The 20,534-nt window shown below is 51.5% G+C and overlaps 1 protein-coding gene across 3 annotated transcripts; it reads left to right on the top strand.

The window, feature by feature from the left end:
• Positions 1-799: 799 nt before the first annotated feature.
• On the top strand, positions 800-15,854 carry Pla2g4f (phospholipase A2 group IVF). Of its 3 annotated transcripts, none has more exons than XM_037205146.1 (20): positions 806-1,060; positions 2,408-2,480; positions 3,043-3,179; positions 3,257-3,385; positions 3,693-3,733; positions 3,969-4,011; positions 4,437-4,503; positions 7,398-7,567; positions 7,685-7,798; positions 7,950-7,987; positions 8,221-8,356; positions 11,355-11,491; positions 11,713-11,935; positions 12,567-12,681; positions 12,877-13,014; positions 13,092-13,199; positions 13,319-13,519; positions 13,803-13,969; positions 14,714-14,900; positions 15,143-15,854. In XM_037205146.1, the coding sequence occupies exons 1-20, from the start codon at positions 944-946 to the stop codon at positions 15,361-15,363; spliced, it is 2,562 nt and encodes an 853-aa protein (XP_037061041.1). In that variant the 5' UTR covers positions 806-943; the 3' UTR covers positions 15,364-15,854. The 3 variants fall into 3 exon arrangements, with proteins under 3 accessions (XP_037061043.1, XP_037061041.1, XP_037061042.1); XM_037205147.1 differs by lacking the exon at positions 806-1,060 and adding an exon at positions 1,313-1,615; XM_037205148.1 differs by lacking the exons at positions 13,803-13,969; positions 14,714-14,900; positions 15,143-15,854 and having other exon boundaries at positions 800-1,060; positions 13,319-13,785.
• Positions 15,855-20,534: the final 4,680 nt, after the last annotated feature.

The raw sequence follows: 20,534 nt of genomic DNA, 5'->3' as shown, positions 1-20,534 counted from the left end.
GTAATGTCCCCTCCTTGAGCTGGCTGGCTGGCCGTCCTGCAGATCCTCTGCAATGAGAATCATCCAGAACTTTGAGTTGAGGTGTGACGGCTGAGGTATGGGAAATGGCTTCCAAGAGGAGAGTGTGGTTTAAGCCAGAAAACACTCAACCAGCTGGTACTGTTCCCCTCCTGCCCAGGGCTAGGGCTTCATGTGGATTCAGGAGTATTTGCTTATCCACAAGATCAGCAAGGAGGCTGGATTCAGATCTCTGAGTCAGATCAACTTCAGAATCCACAGGAGGTGAAAAAGGCCATTGCAGTTACATCACCCTTGGATCTGGAATTTCTGGTCTGAACCTGCCTGTTTGAGAGTTGATTCACCTTGGTGGATGTCATTTCAGCCTCCTACTGTATGTTTTGAGGCAAGACAGTGGTGATTACCTGATTATTTGAGATAGGGGTCTCATCTTGTACCTCGAGCTGGTGTCATATGGCCGAGTTCAAGTCAGCCTCCTGCCTCAGAATGCCATGTGCTGGGGTTCCATGTACCACCACCCCTGGATCTAGGAAAGGGTTGTGGTTAAAGAGATGAAAGGGATCTCCCAACAGTTCAGTCTCCTAGAAACCTTTTCCCAGCAACTGCTCCTGCCCAGCCACCTAGATTGTGGTCCACAGGGAAGGAGATGATACATACTGGTGCAGCTGCAGGCTCACACACATGGTCATGAACACTTTAAGCCTTTGCCTCTGGCCGTTTAAGGTCGGGGAGGCCTCCCTCCTGTTCTTATTTATACTGCCTGGCCATGTCCCTGCCTCTATGCCTGAATCACCAGGCACTTCCATTGGGAAGGGAGTCATGAAGTGAATCTTTACAGGGTAGCAGTGACTTTGAGCATAGGCAGAGTGTGCTGCAGGCCCTTTGTGCTGAGGGAATAACCGAGGGAGGCCAAAAGAGACATAAAATGTCTTGGAGTCTCCATGAAACCCCGAACCAGAGATTCCGTATTTCTACTCAAGAGCTGAGGGGAAATTGGAACTTGAAGAAGGAATGGTGTGAGGATTTCTGGCAGCTAGAGGAGGTGAGCCCTGATTCTGTCACCTCCTAACTTCTGCTAATGCAGACTAGTTGGAAACGGGAATGTCTCGGCTCTTGCCCTACCCACTAAACAGGACCATGGCAAGGGGAGAGGGTGGCGGGAGGCTCTTGGTGTCTGCTTTTCACAGCTAGCTCAGTTAGGCAGGGCCTGGGTTGGGGACCAGAGTGCTAAGCAGGACCCCAAGAATCTCTTGGAAAGGGACTAACTTGCCTCTTGCCTGGGGAAAGCAGGCGCCACTCATTTCCTGGAGCACTTCCAACCCCACCTCCAGCCCGTGGCCACCCAGCCCTAGTCCTCAGCACAGGCTTGCTCCACCCTCCCCATCCTGCGCTGCCTGCCAGACCTGAGCTACAGTGAGTGTAGCCAGAGAGAGGGTGGCTCAGGGAGCAGGCAAGCTCCCTGCTGGGACCCGGGCTGCGGGCCATGCCCGGGACCCTCTGGCAAAAGTGGCTGGCAAGCAAGGGACTGCCCCTTCTTGGAGCAGTGCTGCTTCGGAAGAGAGAGAAGAGGGGACCGCCACCGTTGAGGCATTGGCGGGTAAGGTACTCATCTCACTTGGGGAGTGTTGACTGCAGTCCTGGGAGATGGTGCCCTGTGGGGGCTGAGCCAGCCACCGCTCTGGGGTTTGATTTAGGGTGGAACATACCACAGACAACCTGGAAAAGCTCAGACTAGAGGGATGGACCAAGGCCTTGGCTCCTGAAAGTGATCTCCAAAAAGAAATGATGGCAAGTCCTGTGACCGTTGCCTTTGGTTGGTTTGCCAGGAATGTGCAGAGCGGCCATATAACCCATTGTGGAGAGAAGGGATGGGGGGGTGGGGTTCCGGGAGGTAGATTGACGCCCAGAAGGCTGCAGTCTGGTAGTATCTTTTTTGAACCCAATCTTCAATTTAGTAACTTGTCAGACTGGTACAGGCTGGGGGACTGCTTCTCCTCACCTTCCTACTCTCCACCTCTGGTTGGTTTTCCAGCCCTTGCCTGGAAGCCCATAGATGTGGTGGGTTCTGGCTTTCTCTTTAATGTTTAACCTTAAATACACTATCCCAGAGCTCAGGCCACGTGGACGGAGCAGCTGTAGGCTGGCCGTCATAAAACCTAACTAGCTTAGCGTTGAGCAGATCCAGGTTCCCCACCAATCCTGTCCACCCAACACCCTGGGCCTTGCAAAAGCTTCCCCGAGCTCCTGCCACGGGAGCATCAGTGACCCAGGACCAGGCAAGCTCTGTGGTAGGACAGTAGAGAGAAAAGGAGCCAGAACTCACTGGAGAGACGAGACCAGGATGCTCCTGGCTTCCCGGGACTGAGTCCCTGGGGTTCTGTTGTTTCAGAGAGAAACCCACCCGTATTACGACCTTCAGGTGAAAGTGCTGAGGGCCAGAAACATCCAGCACACCGATCTGTGTGAGTGAGCCTCACCTCCACCTTCTCCTTTTTTCTAGGGTGTTCTCAGGGCTCTGTGTGTGTGCACAAATACCCACTTGAAGCAGAGTGAAGGGTTGGTGTTGACTATCAAGGGAGGCTGCCCTGGTGTGGGGTGCACAGAGAGGGAGGGTGGCACTGGAGAGGTGAGTCGTGTAGACTCCAGCCTCCTCCTGACCCTAAGAGCCGGTGTGAGGGTGTATTAGGCTCATGTTACCACACATCAATGCCTGCTTTCCGGGAGCTTTGGTGGTACCCACACAGGGCACAGAATTTTACTGCCTGAATCAGGCAATTTCAAGGAGTTACCCAATGGTCTGTGCTGCCACACGGTGCTTTGAACTGTGGCTGCTGCTGCAGGATCTCTTGTCAGTTGAGTGGAGGCAGACCTGGCTAGGATGGAGCTGGGAACACCAAAGCTCCCTCCCCTGCCCCAGGCAGGTAGCCTGTCCCTTGCTCCTTTGTCCCCAAGCGCAGGCTCCCCTGGGGAACCTTTTCAACAGGAAGAGTTTGATGCCAAATCCTCTCCCCATCTTTCCTGCAGTGTCCAAAGCTGACTGCTATGTTCAACTGTGGCTGCCCACAGCTTCTCCTAGCCCCACCCAGACGAGGACAGTGACTAACTGTAGTGACCCAGAGTGGAATGAGACCTTCCATTATCGGATCCATGGTGCTGTGAAGGTACAGGGCCGGTAAGGGACTGGGCATGGAGGCCAGTGAGTTCCTCCACAATGCTGATCCTTCGGTCCTCTCCCCAGAATGTCCTGGAGCTTACCCTTTGTGACAAGGATATCCTGGACAGTGACCAACTCTCCGTACTTCTGTTTGATCTGAGTAATCTCCAGCCTGGCCAGCCTCATACACACAACTTCTCTCTGAACCAGCAGGTGAGGTCTACCTGGGTTAGCAATAAGTAAATCTCAGGAGAGGACCCCTCCACCCCTACCCCTAAGCCACTGATAAGCAGCCATCTTGGTTTGGCCTTGCTAAGTCTGGAACTGTATCTGGCACATATTTCTGAATGAATGAAGCTCTACTTAGAAACACCACTCTTCCCCTGTGCCTATGAGGTGCCGTACCAGACTCGTTTCCTAGGCCCTAGAGCTCAGCACAGGTGAGAGGCAGGAGCGGTCCTTGAGATTTTTGAAGGTTTGTGAAAACTGCTGCCGTTCTTACCGCCCCCACCCCTTTCAGGATTCACAAGAGCTGCAAGTAGCGTTTACTCTGGAAAAGAGGTGAGTCCAGTGAGAGCCAGTATCGATCTGTTTGTTCCAAGTGCCAGTCCTCAAGTCCTTTACTTGCCTTGGAGGTGTGACTTCAGAGAGGACAGCCTGGTGTTGACACCTACTTGTGTGTTGGATGACAAGTCTCCCTATCATGCTTTCCAGGCTCTTACACCTGCTTTGATCATGTTGTTTTAACAGCCGTGGTAAGGGGGGTGATGGCCTATGAAACCCTTATCTTTTACAGTCAGGTGCCTGCATCTGAAGTCATCACCAATGGGGTCCTGGTGGTGAGTAGGGAAGATGGGTGTGGAATTGTGTGGGACTGGGGAACAGGAGACGTAGTAGACCGTGGTTGAGTCCAGGATGCCCCCATGTCTCTGGAAGACGCTCAGTCCTTCCTTAGAAGGAAAGTGTGTGAGGGGATGAAGAACACATGAGCTTGTGTGGGTATCACAGAACCTTTGTTCCTCTGGGGCCCTGGCTGCTGAGGGAGCCTGTGGGGCCCCATAATTCTCTTTCCCACAAGTGCCCACTTCTTATGAGTCCTGAGGAGGAACACGGCACAACCTTGGGGATTGTCACAAAAGACCCCTGCCCATAGGACCCACGTCCCAGAGAGCTGCTATGGTCCTTGCCCTGGCTGTTCTTCCCTTCTCCATCCTGATCAGACCCTATAGGCTCTCTTGACTGCTAAGGTTTCTGCTTTCCTCAGGCTCAGCCCTGTCTGAGAATCCAGGGCACGCTCAAGGGAGACAAGACAGCCTCACTTGGGGAGCACGGTGAGTTGGGCCCTTGGAGCTTGCCTTCCTCCTGGAGGCCACATCGGATGTGAGGGCTGTGGCTCTTTACATTTTCACGGCTTAAAGAGGGGGAGAGGGCAGCAGGGACTTGGCTAAGAGTGGTCTCCCCGACCTGTGCCCAACTGACCAGCCTGGACATATTCTTAAGACCTCAGCAGAGGCAAGAGAGCCGACTCAATTGAACAAGTGCTTTTAAAGCCTCTAGTCACATCCTGGCCATTCACATGTTACTGGCCCAAACAAGACACATGCTTAAACTCAAAGTCAGAGGGCAAGGGGTGTAGTCTGCCTCCTTAGAGGGGAAACTGAAGTCACTTGGTTAGCACAGAAGACCTGAGACTCTGGGAGAAGGGAGTCCTAAAAGATAACACAAGGTTCGTTTCTGACCTGTTCAGTCTGCCATCTTGTGTGAAACCAAGGCCTCAGCCTTCAGTTTAAAACCTCAGCTTTAAAAATAACAAAATGAGGGGGCTAGAGAGATGGCTCAGTGGTTAGGAGCATTGACTGCTCTTCCAGAGGACCTGGATTCAATTCCCAGCACCCACATGGCAACTAACAACTGTCTGTAACTCCAAGATCTGACACCCTCACATAGACATACATACAGGCAAAACACAAATGCAAAAAAGTAAGTAAATTATTTTTTAAAAAATAACAAAATGAGGCTAAGGAGAAGGCTCTGTGGGTAAAAGAACTTGCTACGCACACTTGAGGACCTAAGTTCAAATCCCTAATGTTCACTTCAAAAGCTGGGCATGGCCCACAGTGCTGTGGGGATCAGAGACAGGAGGATTGTTGGAGCTTGTTGACTGCCAGCCCAGCTCCAGGTTCAAAGAGAGACCTTGTCTCAAGGGAATAAGGTGGAGCATGACAGAGCAGGACACTAACATCCTCTATCCTCCTTATATGTGCACAGGTATGCATAGTCACACACATGTGAGCATGTTACACATAAAACCTAAATAAAAATAACAAAATGTCTCAACCAAAAGTCATGGGACCTTGAGCAATTCAAGAAAGAGTTAGGCATGAGCTAACCAAGAAAACTACAGCTGCATCATGGTGGCTGTGTCTCCTGTCAGTCAGAACACTCCATAGTTAAATATGCTGAGACTGCCGATTTATTATTTCAAAAACTAAGGCACCAGGGCATTTCCCCCACACAAGTGAAGAATCGTCATCCCCCCAAAACTAGATTCATCATTATTTTGCCTCCCTTTAGGCTTTTCTAAAGGACCATGGGGAAGGACGGATGTCTTAAAAGGAATTTTCACTTCACTCTGATTTGGGGTGGGGGAGGAAGATCATATTACCCTTTGAATATGCCACCCACCACAAAATATTCATAGAATATTTAAAATCTTAAGTTTAAAAACTTAAAAATCCGTAACACAGAACTCCCAGGGCATCTCCCTGCTCTGCGGCAGCCTCTGCCATCTCTCTGTGAAGGGCTTGCTCCGCGCGGCAGCCCACTGGAATCTCCCCGTGGAGTGCTTGCTTTGATCAACTGCTTAAAATGCAGCTCTTGATCCAATCCATTCCTCTGAGAAAAAAAGAGCTGAGAAGAGAGAGACACACACACCCATAATAGCATGGCAAAGAGAGGGTCCTGGGGGAGGTGCAAGATTGGGGCTATTAATGCAGTCTGGCACAGAGGAGGAGAATCCAGATGTGGGAGTGGAGCCTGGTGGTGTGACAGTTAATGTCCACATGGAGTTGAACCTGTGAGATGAGCGCTGCCCTGGTGACATGGAGAGTGGCATTATGCTGAGAACTTAGCATCTATTGGACCATATTTCCTCATGGCAACCATGGAAAGCAGGCGCAGTCACTGACCTCTTCACATCATACCACCAATAATACATGGAGAGCCAGGACCAAACACAGATCTGACACACTCCGAGGCCACTGCCTTCACCATAAGATCTGGCATTTCTTCAATGAATGGCACACCTTAGTCTGACTCCATCTCAGGCCATAATCCTTGGTAGGCATGAAAAAGCACCTTTCCAGGTGTCTCCTACCTCAGGGCATGTCAAGTCTGGCTTCATCTTGTGCAAGGATGGGATCCTATCTGGACCTCTGCTGTCTTCCAACCCTTTGGGTCACTGTTGCTTCTGTGATGTGTTCGGAACCCAGACTCTTCTGCACAGCAGTGTGTGGATGTCAGGCCTGGAAGTTTCTCTCTGGATCCACCACCTCTCACAGCTGCTAGGAAGCTGGGCAGGAAGAGACCCACCCCACTGTTCCTTGCCAATACACAGCCTCATTTCTTTGCTCTTTCCCTGCTTGGGTCTCACCTAGCTTGAGCTGACCTCTGACCCCTCTGCTTCTGCAATATACAATTCTTCTGTTCCCAGAATGCCATTCTGCCTTCTACCTCGTCTTCTGAGTCCCTACATCTTTCCAAGGTCTTTGACTTCTGGAAGCTAAGGCCACAGCAACTAGCAGCATATGTCTGTGTTCTCTTTGGCCACAAACCTCCCCAAAAGCATGAATGGAATCAAGAGATTGGGAATATAAACAGTTGAAAATCAGTAATTAATGCAATAATGAATAGCTATTTATATCATTAACTACACGTTAGGTAACTAAAATAAAAATTTCAAAATCTCCAGCCCCATAGGCTATGGGCTGACCCAGTCCCTTTTCTCCTAGTATTTGTGTGTTTCCCACACTATACCAGGGCTGATTGATTGGAGAAGCTGAGAGCTCTCCATGGTTCTTCTCCTGTGGTCAAGGTACTGGAGTGAGCAGGGGATGAGAGCTAGGGACCCGGGGAAGAGGAGGAATTCCTGTCATCTGGAGTGTCATTGTCCTGAGCCACATTCACATCCGCCCACTTTGACCCTTCACTGGACCTCTGCCCTCAGGCTCGAGGCAGATCCAGCTGGCAGTGCCTGGAGCGTACGAGAAGCCACAGCCAGTGTCTCTGCGGCAGACCACGGAGCCAGGCCTACCACCTACCTTCACCTTCCACGTCAACCCAATGCTGAGGCCCAGACTGCATGTCGAGCTGCAAGAGAAGCTCCTGGTTCTGCAGGTAAGCGAGCAACGGCAAAGGGAAGGATAATGGAATGAGTCCATGTAGGAGGAGACTCCAGGGTGCCTGGGAGGCATGTCTTCCACCCCCATTGCTCCTTGGCACTCTTCTCCACAGAGTGGCCCAAACGATGAACTGGAGACTCAGACCAACAAGCTGAGCGAGACAGGCATCTTGCTCTCCTCTCTGCCCCTCGGCCAGGAGGAACAGCACTTTGTGGTCCTGGAGGAGGTAAGGTTTAGTCTGGTGCTGGGGGCTCCTGCCTGTCCTGTGATCACTGAGAGGTCTGGGGTCCACCCTGGCCTCCTACCTGAGCCCCAAGGGCCACAGGTGGGGGTCTGACTCTACTTTCTCAGGGATGAGGGCACTGTGTCTCTTTCAGGGGCAGGAGGTGGCTCTGAGTGTGAAGGCAGAAATGAGGTGAGGTGGGGATTTTGTGAAAAGCCCTTGGGCTTGGCTGGAAGTGGGGAATACCCCAGTGGGTTCTGCTTTCCTGCCCACTTGGGTCCGGCCATGGGGACCACCTCTTTGGTACTAGTGGGAAGTCCCTGGGGTGTTTTCTGTGGGACTTCCCAGAGTGTGGATCTGTTCCTATGGCAAATAGACTGGGCTCAAGGTTCTCCTCCTTACTCCATCCACTCCATCTGAATCAGCTCTGGGGACTTAGACCTGCGCCTTGGCTTTGAGCTCTGCGATGGGGAACTGGAATTTCTGGACAAGAGGAAGCAGGTCGTATCCAAGGCCCTGCAGCGGGTGATGGGATTGCGCGAGACTCTACACTGTGACCAGGTATGGGACGGTAGGTGAACTCTTAAGTCCAGCCTGTCCCCTTGATGGGTGTTATGTGGATAAGAGATGACAGGAAGCTCAGAGGAAGCATGGGCAGCAGAGGATGAAGAGAGCAAAGGGGCTTCTTCCCCTAGCCGATGGGCACAATCTGCAGTTGGGAACCGGAATGAAGATTTACACAGTCCTGGCTGTGGGTGGTAGCTTTAGCAGCGTGGGCTGACACAACAGGATACTGCAGACTGAGTAGTTTCAACAACAGAAACCATTTTCTCATGGGGTCTCCTTCCTGACTGGTAGACAGCTGCCTTCTTGCCGTGGTGTGACATGGCCGTGTGTGTGTGTGTGTGTGTGTGTGTGTGTGTGTGTGTGTTTCTGTGCATGTGTGTGTATCTGTGTGTGTGTGAGTCTGTGTGTGCATGTATGAATGTGTGTCTGAGTATGTGTTTGTGTGTGTGTCTGTGTATACATGTGTATGTGTATGAATGTGTGCCTGTGTGTGTGCATGTGTATGTGTGTGAATGTGTGTGTGTCAGTGTATACATGTGTATGTGTATGAATGTGTGCCTGTGTGTGTACATGTGTATGTGTGTGAATGTGTGCCTGTGTGTGTGTACATGTGTATGTGTGTGAATGTGTGCCTGTGTGTGTACATGTGTATGTGTGTGAATGTGTGCCTGTGTGTATGCATACTCAGGAAGGAGCAGGAGCTCTCTTACCACTACCCCCGTTTCAGGAAAGAATCTCACTATGTAGTCCTGGCTGACCTCAAACTTGCTATGTAGACCAGGTTGGCCTCAAACTCACAGAGAACCAGTTGCCTCTGCCTCCAGGTTATAATTATTAAAGGCGAGCACCACCATACCCACCTCCCCAAACCTTTTTTTTTTTAATGAGATAAGTATTACTACTGTGTAGCTAAGGCCTGGCTTCATATGTAATTTAGACTAGTCTTGAACGTGTGAGTCTCCTGCCTCAGTCTCCCAAGTGCTGGTATTCCAGGGATATGTGTTCATGTCCAGGCCTCTTCCTCACCTGGTCAGGACAGCGGTCCTGTCAGATTGAGGCCCTCCCCTCTTAGCCTCTTCTAACCACATCACTTCCTTATAGGCTCTGTCTGTAAACAGTCACATATGAGGGACAGGGCTTCAGCAAATGAATTTTGAGAGGGCACAACTGGACAGTGGTCAGAGGGATCAGAAGTAGAGGCTCTGTAGGATCTCTTAGGCAAGGGCCAGTTGGCCTGTGACTGGGAGCCAAGAAGATAGGAATGCTAAGAGATAGACCAGTGGAATAAGTCAGGAAAACGCTGGTATCATCTTCTTTACCACATGGGTACAGCAGATGTGGAACCGCTGTCCAGCACTGGCCAGTAATGGCCAGTACTGCCAATAACCTAGACTGTATTCAGTCAACAGAGGTGGCCACTGAGTGCCAGATATCTGTTCTGATTCATCCAGCACTCTGTAACAGTAGGGCCCCAGTGAGCAGGGCCAGGGGAAGAAAAAAAGGAGTCAGAGTCTTGATAGACTGAGTCAACCCTTCGTGGCAAAGCTAATCCTACCAGGCACCTCTGATCCCGAGGAGAGCCTCAGACTCTGGGTGTCCTCTACCTGGGGGCAGGCCAGGGAGGCTTGCTGGTCTCTGTCTTAGCTGCCAGCAATGTTGTCTTCCAGTCCCCAGAGGATATTTATCAGTGTTCACGGATGTTTTGTTGTAAGTGGTGGATCCATGTAGAGGATACTGCTGGCATCTATTGAGGATAGGCCAAAGATGCCACTGAGGGCCCCGCACACAGTACAGAACCACAAGGAGCCAGCCAGGACCCAGTGTTTGCCTTGCTAACAGGGTTTGGTGAATCAAATACACCTGTCACTAGATATCTTTCTGAAATAATGGCTAAGAGCGGCCACAGAAGCCAGGCATGGCGGTGCATGCCTGTAATTCTAGCACTTAGGAGGCAGAAGCAGAAAGATCAAGTCCATCTTTGGCTACAGTGTAGCTTGAGTTTTCCTGCCTTGCCCACAGTCAGGACAAATCTCTCTCACTCGCCAGTCCCACAGCCGCTCAGACCTAACCAAGTAAACACAGAGACTTATATTGCTTACAAACTGTATGACAGGCTTCTTGCTAACTGTTCTTATAGCTTAAATTAATCCATTTCCATAAATCTATACCTTGCCACATGGCTGGTGGCTTACCGGCGTCTTCACATGTGGCTTGTCATGGTGGCGGCTGGCAGGACTCCACCTTCCTATTCTCTCAATTCTCCTCTCTGTTAGTCCCGCCTATACTTCCTGCCTGGCCACTGGCCAATCTGTGTTTTATTTATTGACCAATCAGAGCATTTGACATGCAGACCATCCCACAGCATTACAGAATGAGTTTGAGGTCAATCTGGGCTTCAGGAGACCATCTCAGAAAACAAAACAAAACTACAGGCTGAGGAGTAGGCTCAGGCAGGAAAGTGCTTGTCTGAGTTCAGATCCCTAGCACCCAGGTGGAAAAGCAAGGCATGGTGGCACACATCTGTAACCCCAGCCCTGGGGGAGGGGGATGGTGACAGGCAGGTGATTGGAGGGAAGTGGCCAGCCAGTCTAGCCGAATCCATGGGTTCAGTGAAAGCAGTGTCTCAAACAATAAGGTGGAGATCAGCAGAAAATGACACCCGGTATCATCCCCAGGTCTCCCTATGCACATGTACTCATGTGTACACACGCCTAGAACCATGTGCACTCACATACACCACACGTAACACAGAATTTTTAAAAAGACAAGTCATCTGCGGGCTCTCACTCTTGGGTTTAAGAACCATTACTCTTGGGCACATGGGTTAACCTTACACATCAGTTTGGTCATCTGTAAAGTGGGGGGCTCCCTGGGTTTCTGGGAGAACTCGGTGAGCTAATACATGGAAGGCGTTTATGACAACGGCGGCTGTGGATAAGCAGTAAATACGTCAGGCCTGGTGGTGTTGCTAACAAGTCATTGCCGTGCTCAGGTGCCCGTGATCGCTGTGTTAGGCTCTGGGGGTGGAACCAGAGCCATGACTTCCCTGTACGGCAGCCTGGCGGGGCTGCAGGAACTTGGCCTTCTGGATGCTGTGACCTACCTGAGCGGGGTTTCTGGGTCTACCTGGTAAGTGAGGTAGGGCAGAACACAGAGTGAGCTCTGGACGGGTAAGGATGTCCAGGAGATGGGATGGAGTCTCTGATAAGGGGCTGGGAGCCTGCCTTCAAGGGGGTCAAGATGAGTGAGAGGAGGGTCCCAGGGACATGTCTGAGTGAGGGAATAGAACTGCTGGTGTATGTGACAAGGAGGAGCATCCTCTAACTCACAGGCATCCCTTCCATCCGCAGGTGCATCTCTACACTCTACAAGGATCCATCCTGGTCCCAGAAGCCTTTGCAGGGCCCCATTGAACGTGCCTCGGCTCGGGTCTGCAGCAGTAAGATAGGGATGCTGTCCGCAGAGAAGCTGCAGTACTACTCCCAGGAGAAGGAGGCCTGGGAGAGAAGAGGCCACAACATGTCCCTCTCGGACTTCTGGGGCCTCATCATTGAGTATTTCCTGAACCAGGAGGTAGGAGACCAGGAAGTGGGTGGAAGCTCCCCACCCCAGCTCCCTTTTCCACATGTTTCTTCTCCCTTGACTCCTTTCTTATTCCTGGGGTAGAGCCCAGTAAAAACATGTATTGAAAATTGTTCCTGCCTGCCTCTGAGGCAGAGCGCCATGCCCACCCATTGGCCAAAGCAGCTCTGACCCATACCACCAAGCAGCTACTCCTAGAACCACAGGCCCAGTCCGGCTGAGGCAGAAGGTTCAGGCAGCTGACCCGCAGTGTGTGGCTACTGGCTGGGCGTGGCCACCTGCGCTATCTCATTTCTAAGAAGTTACGTCTCCTAGTGACTTTCTTTGTAAAGAAATTAGACTGGCTTTTCGATGATCCCCTCAAACTGTCAGTCTGGCTGTCTGCCTTCTGATTGCTCTCTGGAATGACCGAGAAAGGAGAGGATGCTCCCAGAGGCACTGGCATCATGAAAACCCACAGGGGGGCTGAGCTCTGCTACGGCCTAAAGCTACAGCCTGGCCTTGACGACGCGACATATCTCTTGTGGGGTGCACCATCCCCCTCAGGGTGCTGATGCCAACCCCGAAGACAGAGAACAGGGGCTCCCCCAAAGTCAAGCTGTCTGCTTTCTCTCCTGCCCAGGAAAACCCTGCCAAGCTGTCAGACCAGCAAGAAATGGTCAGCCAGGGTCAGAACCCTTACCCCATTTATGCGAGCATCAATGTCCACACACACATCAGTGGGAAAGACTTTGCAGGTGCCTGGGTGTGGGCGCAAAGGAAAGAGACAGGGAGATGCGGCAGGAGCGTGGGTGAGGGCGGGGCTTTCAGCTATAAGTGGGAGGTGCTCCCGAGCAGGGACCTTGGCCAATGGTGGAGTTCCTGCCTCTGGTTTTTGGAAAGCCAGGGTTCCTGCTCAGTCACGAGGACCCTGGTTTCTTTGTTTTCCCCAGAGTGGTGTGAGTTCACCCCCTATGAGGTCGGTTTCCACAAGTATGGGGCTTATGTTCCCACCGAACTCTTCGGCTCCGAGTTCTTCATGGGTCGGATGCTGCGGCGCTGGCCAGAGCCCCGCATCTGTTACCTGCAGGGTGAGTCTAGGTTTGGAGGTCGGAGGTTGGCAGGGCTAGGGCCAGGCTGTGATACGGGGCCCTGCCTGTCTCCATAGGCATGTGGGGCAGTGCTTTCGCAGCCAGCCTAAGTGAGATCTTCCGGGAGATGGGAGGCTCGGGCCTGCGCCTCCTGGACCCGTACAAAGAGAGCATCACTGTCACAGGTGAGAGCAGAGGCCCTGGTCAGTCACCACCACTTGCCAGGGCCCTGGCAGAGGGATGAAGAATGAGGGAGGTGGACCAAGATGGTTCTCACTGTATTTCACTGCCCCCCCCCATCCAGATGACTACCCAACGTTCCGGTCGCAGGACCAGGACCCCACACGGCTGCGAACCAGGCTCTTCACTCCACAGAACCCCTTCTCTCAGGCTGTGCTGGACATATTCACCTCCCGCTTTACCTGTGCCCGGAACTTTAACTTTACCCGAGGCCTCTGCCTGCACAAGGACTATGTGACTAGTAGGGAGTTTATGGCCTGGAAAGGTATGTGGTACCGTGTGGGAGGGGGGAGCCGGAAGCAGATCCTTCCTATATATACATCTGGCTCCCTGGGGCCAGCGTTGGCTTTTATCTGGGTCTTGGAGGAGGTAGGGTCGTGGTCCTCTGTTGTTAATGGGGACGGCTTGTCTGACTGCTGAAAGTTGAAAGGCAAGGTGGAAGGGCCAGGGTGAGGGAGGCAGGAGAAGTCTAGAGACTGTGACTACAGATTCAAGGAGAGGGCGGTCACCAGCAAGAACCACTGCATCTACCCCTGTGCACCTTACAGACAGACACCCCGATGCCCGCCCCAACCAGCTCACACCCATGAAGGACTGTCTGCGCCTCGTAGACGCCGGCTTCGCCATCAACTCGCCGTTCCCGCTGATCCTGCAGCCCCGGCGGGCTGTGGACCTCATTCTGTCCTTCGACTATTCCTTGGAAGCCCCCTTTCAGGTAAGGAGGGAAGCAGGGGTCACCCAAAGTGAGTGGAGGGGAGGAGGAGAAATCTCTGCTGGACGCTTATTTCCAACTTTATCTGGCAAACGCCCGGCCGGGTGTTTGGGTGTCACTTCTGGTGGAGGTACCCTTTAGACATTGTTGACAGTCCAGGTCTCCCAGCTGGAGAATTCTGGGATTATGAGAGGATGTATAAAGAGGGTCTCGGCTGTCTTTTAGACTCAGTCCTAGAACCTCCTGCCTAGTTATGTTAGGATTTCCCTGCTCCACGGCTCCACAGGGGGCCTGGGGTTGCTGCCCTTTGTTACTATGGTAACACTAGCCACGAAAGTCCTCTTAGGGAGAGATCTGCAAAGGGTGCCTCAAAATCCCTAGGACAGTGGGTCTGGCGGGCTCTCTTTGACTTCCTCTTCATCCTCCCTGTCCAATGACTGCCTAGGATTGGAGAAGAGCTAAAAACCCATCCAACACGCCCTTGCTATCAACCCCTTAACAGGGAACAGCGGAGGGACTGTCCAAGGGACAGCCATGTTAATAAGGATGGCATGAGAGGTCTAGAGGACTAGATTGACCTTCAGCCTTTGCTAATTATTGCTAACTCACTGCGCTCTCACTGGACGCTTATTTCCAACTTTATCTGGCAAATAGAAAGGTGGTTCAGAAAGTCACTCAGAAATTCCGACACAGAGCTAGCTGAAGCCTGAGTCCAGGTAGGGGCCAGAAGCTTGCCTCTTTGCCCAGGTCTTGCAGATGACGGAGAAGTACTGCCTGGACCGTGGAATCCCCTTCCCCAGGATTGAGGTGGGCCCCGAGGACTTGGAGGACCCCCGCGAGTGCTATCTGTTCACCAAGGCCGAGGACCCCTGCTCGCCCATTGTGTTGCATTTCCCCCTTGTCAACAGGACCTTTCGCACCCATCTGGCCCCAGGTAAAGGGAAGTCCCAAGCCCATTCCAACCCTCAGGGGAGGATGGGACCCTAGCCTCCTGGAGGGCCTGGGCTAACCACTGCGCCCTCTGATGCCTGGACCTTTGTGTTCTCTCTGAGCCATCTCTTTCTAACGGGCCAGAGAGCAAGCCAGAAATCCTGAGCAGGGAACGTGTCCAGGGCCATCAGCTCCCAGCCCAGTTCCACAGAGTTCTCCAGCCTAGCCTTGCTTTCCCCACCCCAGGTATAGAACGACAAACAGCCGAGGAGAAGGCCTTTGGGGACTTCATCATCAACGGGCCAGACACCCCCTATGGAATGATGGACTTCACCTATGAGCCCAAGGAGTTTGATCGGTTGGTGACTCTGAGTCGATACAACGTCCTGAACAACATGGAGACTATAAGGCGTGCCCTCCAGCTGGCTCTGGATCGACGACAGGCTGGGGAAGGGGTTGGGGGCTGACCTGGTGAGAGTCAGAAGACTGTGGCAGAGATGTGATGGAGGGCCCTAGGCCAGGGCTTGCTGAGGGAGAAGACTTTAAGGAGTTTCTCTTTCCTACTTCTTCCCTGAGGTCTCCCAGTCCCCAGAGGTCTTGCCAGTGAACTTGGAGCAGAACCTCCTCATTCCCTAGAGAAGGTGGGACAGTCTAGCTCTTGGGGACACTGGGCAGGAGAGAGCAGATTCCATATTACGGTGGGGTGTAGTGAGAACCAGGCATCAGCCTCCTCAGAGGGCCCACCCCCTCCACAGACGAGGAGAACCTCGGAAAACACCCTGCTTCTCAGAGCCTCACCACAGAGAGCTGTGGGCTGAGGAACCAGCCGCTCTCTTCATGCTGAGACTAGATGCAGAACCACAGCCACCCACACTTCCACAGTGGCCCAGCTCTGGTCCCCTCCAAAGCTCCTGAACTCAGTGATGTCAAGAATAAACAGGAGCTGTGTGGATTGCCAGTCTGTGTCATTGAATCCATGCCCTACTAATTCTTCTCTGCATTCTGGCCTCTCTGTCCCTCCTCAGAGGTCACCAGGCTCATGGAGCTTGTGACAAGATGGCCCACCCCCGACAAGTGTGCACAGTACTTTGCTCTTTGAACACAAACCACGTTTTCTGGTTCATAAATACAGCTGTCACTTTGGGCAAATACAGTCTTCCCATTCTCAGGAGCCAAATGGGTATGTCTAGAGGGGTCATCTGTTAATCACGGGCAGAGGGAATGGACAACTGCATACATTGTATATACATACATTGTATATGTGGGTATATGTTCCTATGTATCATGGGCCAATGATCACATGGGATGGGCAAATGGGTTGGGGGTGGACCTAGCCTGGATTCCTGCATCTGAGGACCTACATAGGTCCCTCCCTCTCTTTCTTATTTCTCCTGATCCACTTGAGGCCTTCTAAATATTGAGAGCTTCTCCAGAATGAGCAGCTTTCCAAACTGTGAAGAGGAGATCCATCCTGGTCAGACTATCTTCCTCTGATTTACCTCCTTGGCCTCATCTTCCTCCACCAGCTGTGCCCTGGTGCTGAGCCACCTGAGGCTGTGCAGTAGCTGAGAGGCTGTGCTCAGTGGACCTGTTGCTCACACCTGTGCGCATACGTGTACACATGTATGCTCTGAGACCAAATGCACAACTCACAATTCCTCTTTCAGTTGAGACACCTTTTTGGGGGTGTCATCCACCTTAACTTTGGGGAAAAGGCTCTAGTTCTGTGTCCTGCCTACAATAGTCAAAGCTCCATCCGTGTTCCCTGTCTAGCGTGTCCTGAGGTTTAAGCCTCCCGCTGATGTGAAAGTGAAGCCAGGGGCTGCAGGACCAGTTTGGACTGGCATGCAGTAAAGCAGCCTGGCCCTCCCCACTCCCTTCTCAGTATTGCTGGCCACCACCCCGGCACCCCTTGGCTTCAGTAATGGGGGGTTTATTTGGAAGGCCCTGCAGTGGCCATTGTCACTGACTTGTTTATTGGACTGTCATAGCTGTTAGGACTCATGGAGTGCACAGCTGGAATCTCTAGTCTGTCTGCAGAATCAGCCTGGACTCTGACTCCTGTGAGAGGGGAGAGGCTTTTGTCTGCTTAGCCAGGCACTGAGAGAGGACAGTTGGCTTCAGTTGTGACGGACTCTGCTGACGGTCTGGGTTTGTGGGTCTTTGTGGCTCTCCAGCCTTTGGTCTCACCTGGCCGGCACACTGGATTCCTGGGAGCTGCAACAGGTGGCCAGGTCTGCTTCAGGTCACATTCCTCCTCCCAGGGCCACAGCTTTGTGCCCCCTGGGACTCTAAGGTTTCTACAATTAGGCTGAGGATGCTTTTGCCTGGGTTTTATCTGGCACCGGGTGACCTGACCTGCTCTTCTGCCTCCTTGAACCTCTCCCATCTCGTCTCCTTTCTTTTCCTCAGTTCCTTAAATACTTCAGGGTTCCCTGGGAGCAGCCCAGGGTCTCGGGGTCTATAAAAGCTGCACATCTCTCTTTCCCGTCCCTCTCCATCCCTGCTTCTTCATTTATTTGCTTTCAGACAGCTTTTTTTTTTTTTCTCTCTCTCTCTCTAGACAAGGGTTTTTAACCTGACGTTCACTATCTCCTGCCTCAGCCTCCTGAGTGCTGGGATCACATACCCAGCTACAAATCATCCTTTTGGATGATTACAAAGACAGGTCTGTGTTCTGAGATGGAACTCTTCTGTGCGCATTGCTTTTGATTCCCCACTGGAGCATGTGTGGAGGTCGGGGACAGCTTGCAGGACTCGTCTCTCACCATGGGGGCTCCAGGAGTCGAGCTCATGTCTTCAGGCTTGGGGGCAAGCACCTGTACTCACTGAGCCATCTCACCAGCCCAGAATCCAGTTCTTGGGATTGCTTGAATCTGTTTTCCCAGATTGCAATCCTAATTAGCCCGGATAAATGTAGTTTTCTTTTTCCTCATCCAAACTGATGTTATTTTCAGGGCCTGAGTGGAGTGATAGTCTAGAATCTACCTGAGTTCTTCTGGATTGCTTTGGCTCTTGTTCATAGCAGGATATTTATTGGAGGGAGGCTGGCCCGGGCACATAGGCTGCTCCCGAGACACACTCCTGTTTCATAAGCTGAAGCTCATGTACCCGTTCTACTACTTCCCAACCAAAGCAATGACTGGGGAGTGTTTGCTGGAAGCTTTTCCATGGCTCTTCTCTGTGAAATTCCCGAGGTGATGATCTGGATTAAACATCTCTCCAGCTCTCCATGGCCTGCAGGGTAGCACTCCAGATTCCAAAACGCCAGCATGGACTGGAAAGTGACCATGCCTCCCCAGGCAGAGGCCTCAGAGGTGGGAACCAGGCCTGTTTCTCTGCCCTGACTCTTGGTAGGGCACATGGTAGACAATATCTGTCAAGTGAGTGTCTGGTTTGTCTGGTGGGATCCTGTCCTTTGCTTAGATGATTGGAGCTTGTCCTTTGCAGTGGCTCCAGGATGAAGGAGGGACCGGTGATCTCTTCTGCTTGGATTGGAGCTTGTCCTTTGCAGTGACTCCAGGATGAAGGAGGGACCGGTCATCTTTTCTGCTTGGTTCTGAGCAGCCCCCGACAGGAAGGTCTCCCACCACCTGTTTCAGCATGCATCACCACTTCCTCACGGGGCGTGCACACAGACCCGCCCCTGCCTCCATCTTGACATGGTCCTCAGTGCTGTGGGTCATGCCTGCCTCACGTCACACTTGGTACCACCTGTCCCACCACGTGAGGGCTTTTTACCAAGAACTGAGACTTAGTGCAGCGCTAGTCCCTCTCCTCTGTGACACTGTCACTGAGTGCTATTCTGGGCATCCAGGAAGTTAAAATTATCAGGGAAGAGTTGACCCACAAATGAAAAGCTCAGGACTATATCTCCTTCAGGCAAGGCTCGAATCCAGGGAAGCTCTGGAGGCTTGATCCGGGAGCACTCTGGTACCCAGTGTAATTTTGGAGAGAGGCTGTATTGCAGACAGTGGGTAAGAACATTATTCTGATGGCCTAGGGAGAAATTCTTCAGCCAATTCCTGCTTGGTTTTCTCATTTACAAAATATGGACCTATGAAGCTGGAAGTTTTCCTGTGTCCCACCAGGTCCTGCAGCTGCTTGAACCCAATTAAACACACAGAGGCTTATATTACTTACAAACTGTATGGTCTATGGCAGGCCTTTTGCTAGCTAGCTCTTATATCTTAAATTAACCCATTTCTGTAAATCTATACTTTGCCACATGGCTTGTGGCTTACCAACACCTTTACATCTCGCTTCCCCTGGCAGCGGATCACAGCGTCTGCCTTGCTTCTCCTTTCTCTTCCTGTCTATCTGTTTGGATTTCCGCCTGCCTCTAAGCTGCCTTGCCATAGGCCAAGTGGCTTTATTATCAACCAATCAGAGCAACACATATTCACACATACAGAAAGACATCCACAGCAGACCTAGACTATCTATCCTAGAAAGTTGGGGGATAAATGTTCTTTATATAAAGGGTTTCTGACAGCGTGGCACAAAGGCTGTGTTCTGTAGAGCCTGGGATTCATGCAAACTGATACAAAGCTAGGTATGAATGTGAATATTCACTTAGACTGATGAAAGACATCACAAAAAAAATTACAAGTTTTTGCTAAGTATAGGGGCACACATCTGTAAACTCGGGTGACTAAGAAAGGAGGATCATAGCTGGGTGGCGGTGGCGTACGCCTTTAATCCCAGCACTCGGGAGGCAGAGCCAGGTGGATCTCTGTGAGTTTGAGGCCAGCCTGGTCTACAGAGCGAGATCCAGGAAAGGCAGAACACTGTATACACTTTGTACACTGTATACAAAGCTACACGGAGAAACCCTGTCTCTAAAAAAAAGAAAGAAAAAGAAAAGGAGGGTCATGAGTAAGGTCAAAACTTGGGAAACATAGTGACATGACACTCCCCCCCCCCATAAAAATACTTTTAAGGCTAAAATTATCTAAGCAGCAGTTGCAAGCATCCTGATGATTCTTATTGACTGCTGTGAGTCTGCAAGTTGTGTTCATGGTTGCTTGCACACCCCTTGACTACCTCACCATCATCTTTAGTGCAAATAGGAAGCAATCTATCATCCAGTCAGGCTGACTAAGATTTTAGGAGTGGTTAGTAGCTAATAAAAGTTATCATCTGCTGGGTGTGGTGACACACACCTTTAATCTCAGTGCTGGGGAGACAGAGTCAGGTTGATCTCTGGCCATCTGATGAGCTCAAGGCCAGCCCAGTCCATATAGGAAGTTCCAAAACAGCCAGAGCTACATAGTGAGATCCCATATAAAACAAAAAGAAAAGTATCATTATTATTTATTATATTAGTAGTAATGGTGGTGATAGTATTTAGCTTTTTTTAAAAAAAGGATTTATTTATTTATTTATTATGTATACAGTGTCTTGCCTGCGTGCCAGATCTCATTACAGATGGTTGTGAGTCACCATGTGGTTGCTGGGAATTGAACTCAGGACCTCTGGAAGAGTAACCAGTGCTCTTAACCACTGAGCCATCTCTCCAGCCCCCCGTATTTAGCTTTTTAAGGGGCAGAGCCTTTATTTCCCAAGCTGGATTTGAAGTAGCAGCAATCTTCCTGCCTCAGCCTACCAAAGGCTAGGATTACAGAGAAGCATGCCC

Source organism: Peromyscus leucopus, chromosome 4 (assembly GCF_004664715.2).
Source record: "Peromyscus leucopus breed LL Stock chromosome 4, UCI_PerLeu_2.1, whole genome shotgun sequence".
Lineage (NCBI taxonomy): Eukaryota > Metazoa > Chordata > Mammalia > Rodentia > Cricetidae > Peromyscus > Peromyscus leucopus.
The sequence above is the reverse complement of the archived record's forward strand: the minus strand, read 5'-3'. Positions and strand labels throughout refer to the sequence as shown.

Coding starts and splice junctions, on each gene's coding strand:
- Pla2g4f (XM_037205146.1), top strand. CDS start 944: ATGTCTTGGAGTCTCCATGAAACCCCGAACCAGAGATTCCGTATTTCT. Junction 7,568..7,684: donor AGAAGCTCCTGGTTCTGCAG/GTAAGCGAGCAA, acceptor TCTTCTCCACAG/AGTGGCCCAAACGATGAACT. Junction 11,492..11,712: donor GGGGTTTCTGGGTCTACCTG/GTAAGTGAGGTA, acceptor TTCCATCCGCAG/GTGCATCTCTACACTCTACA.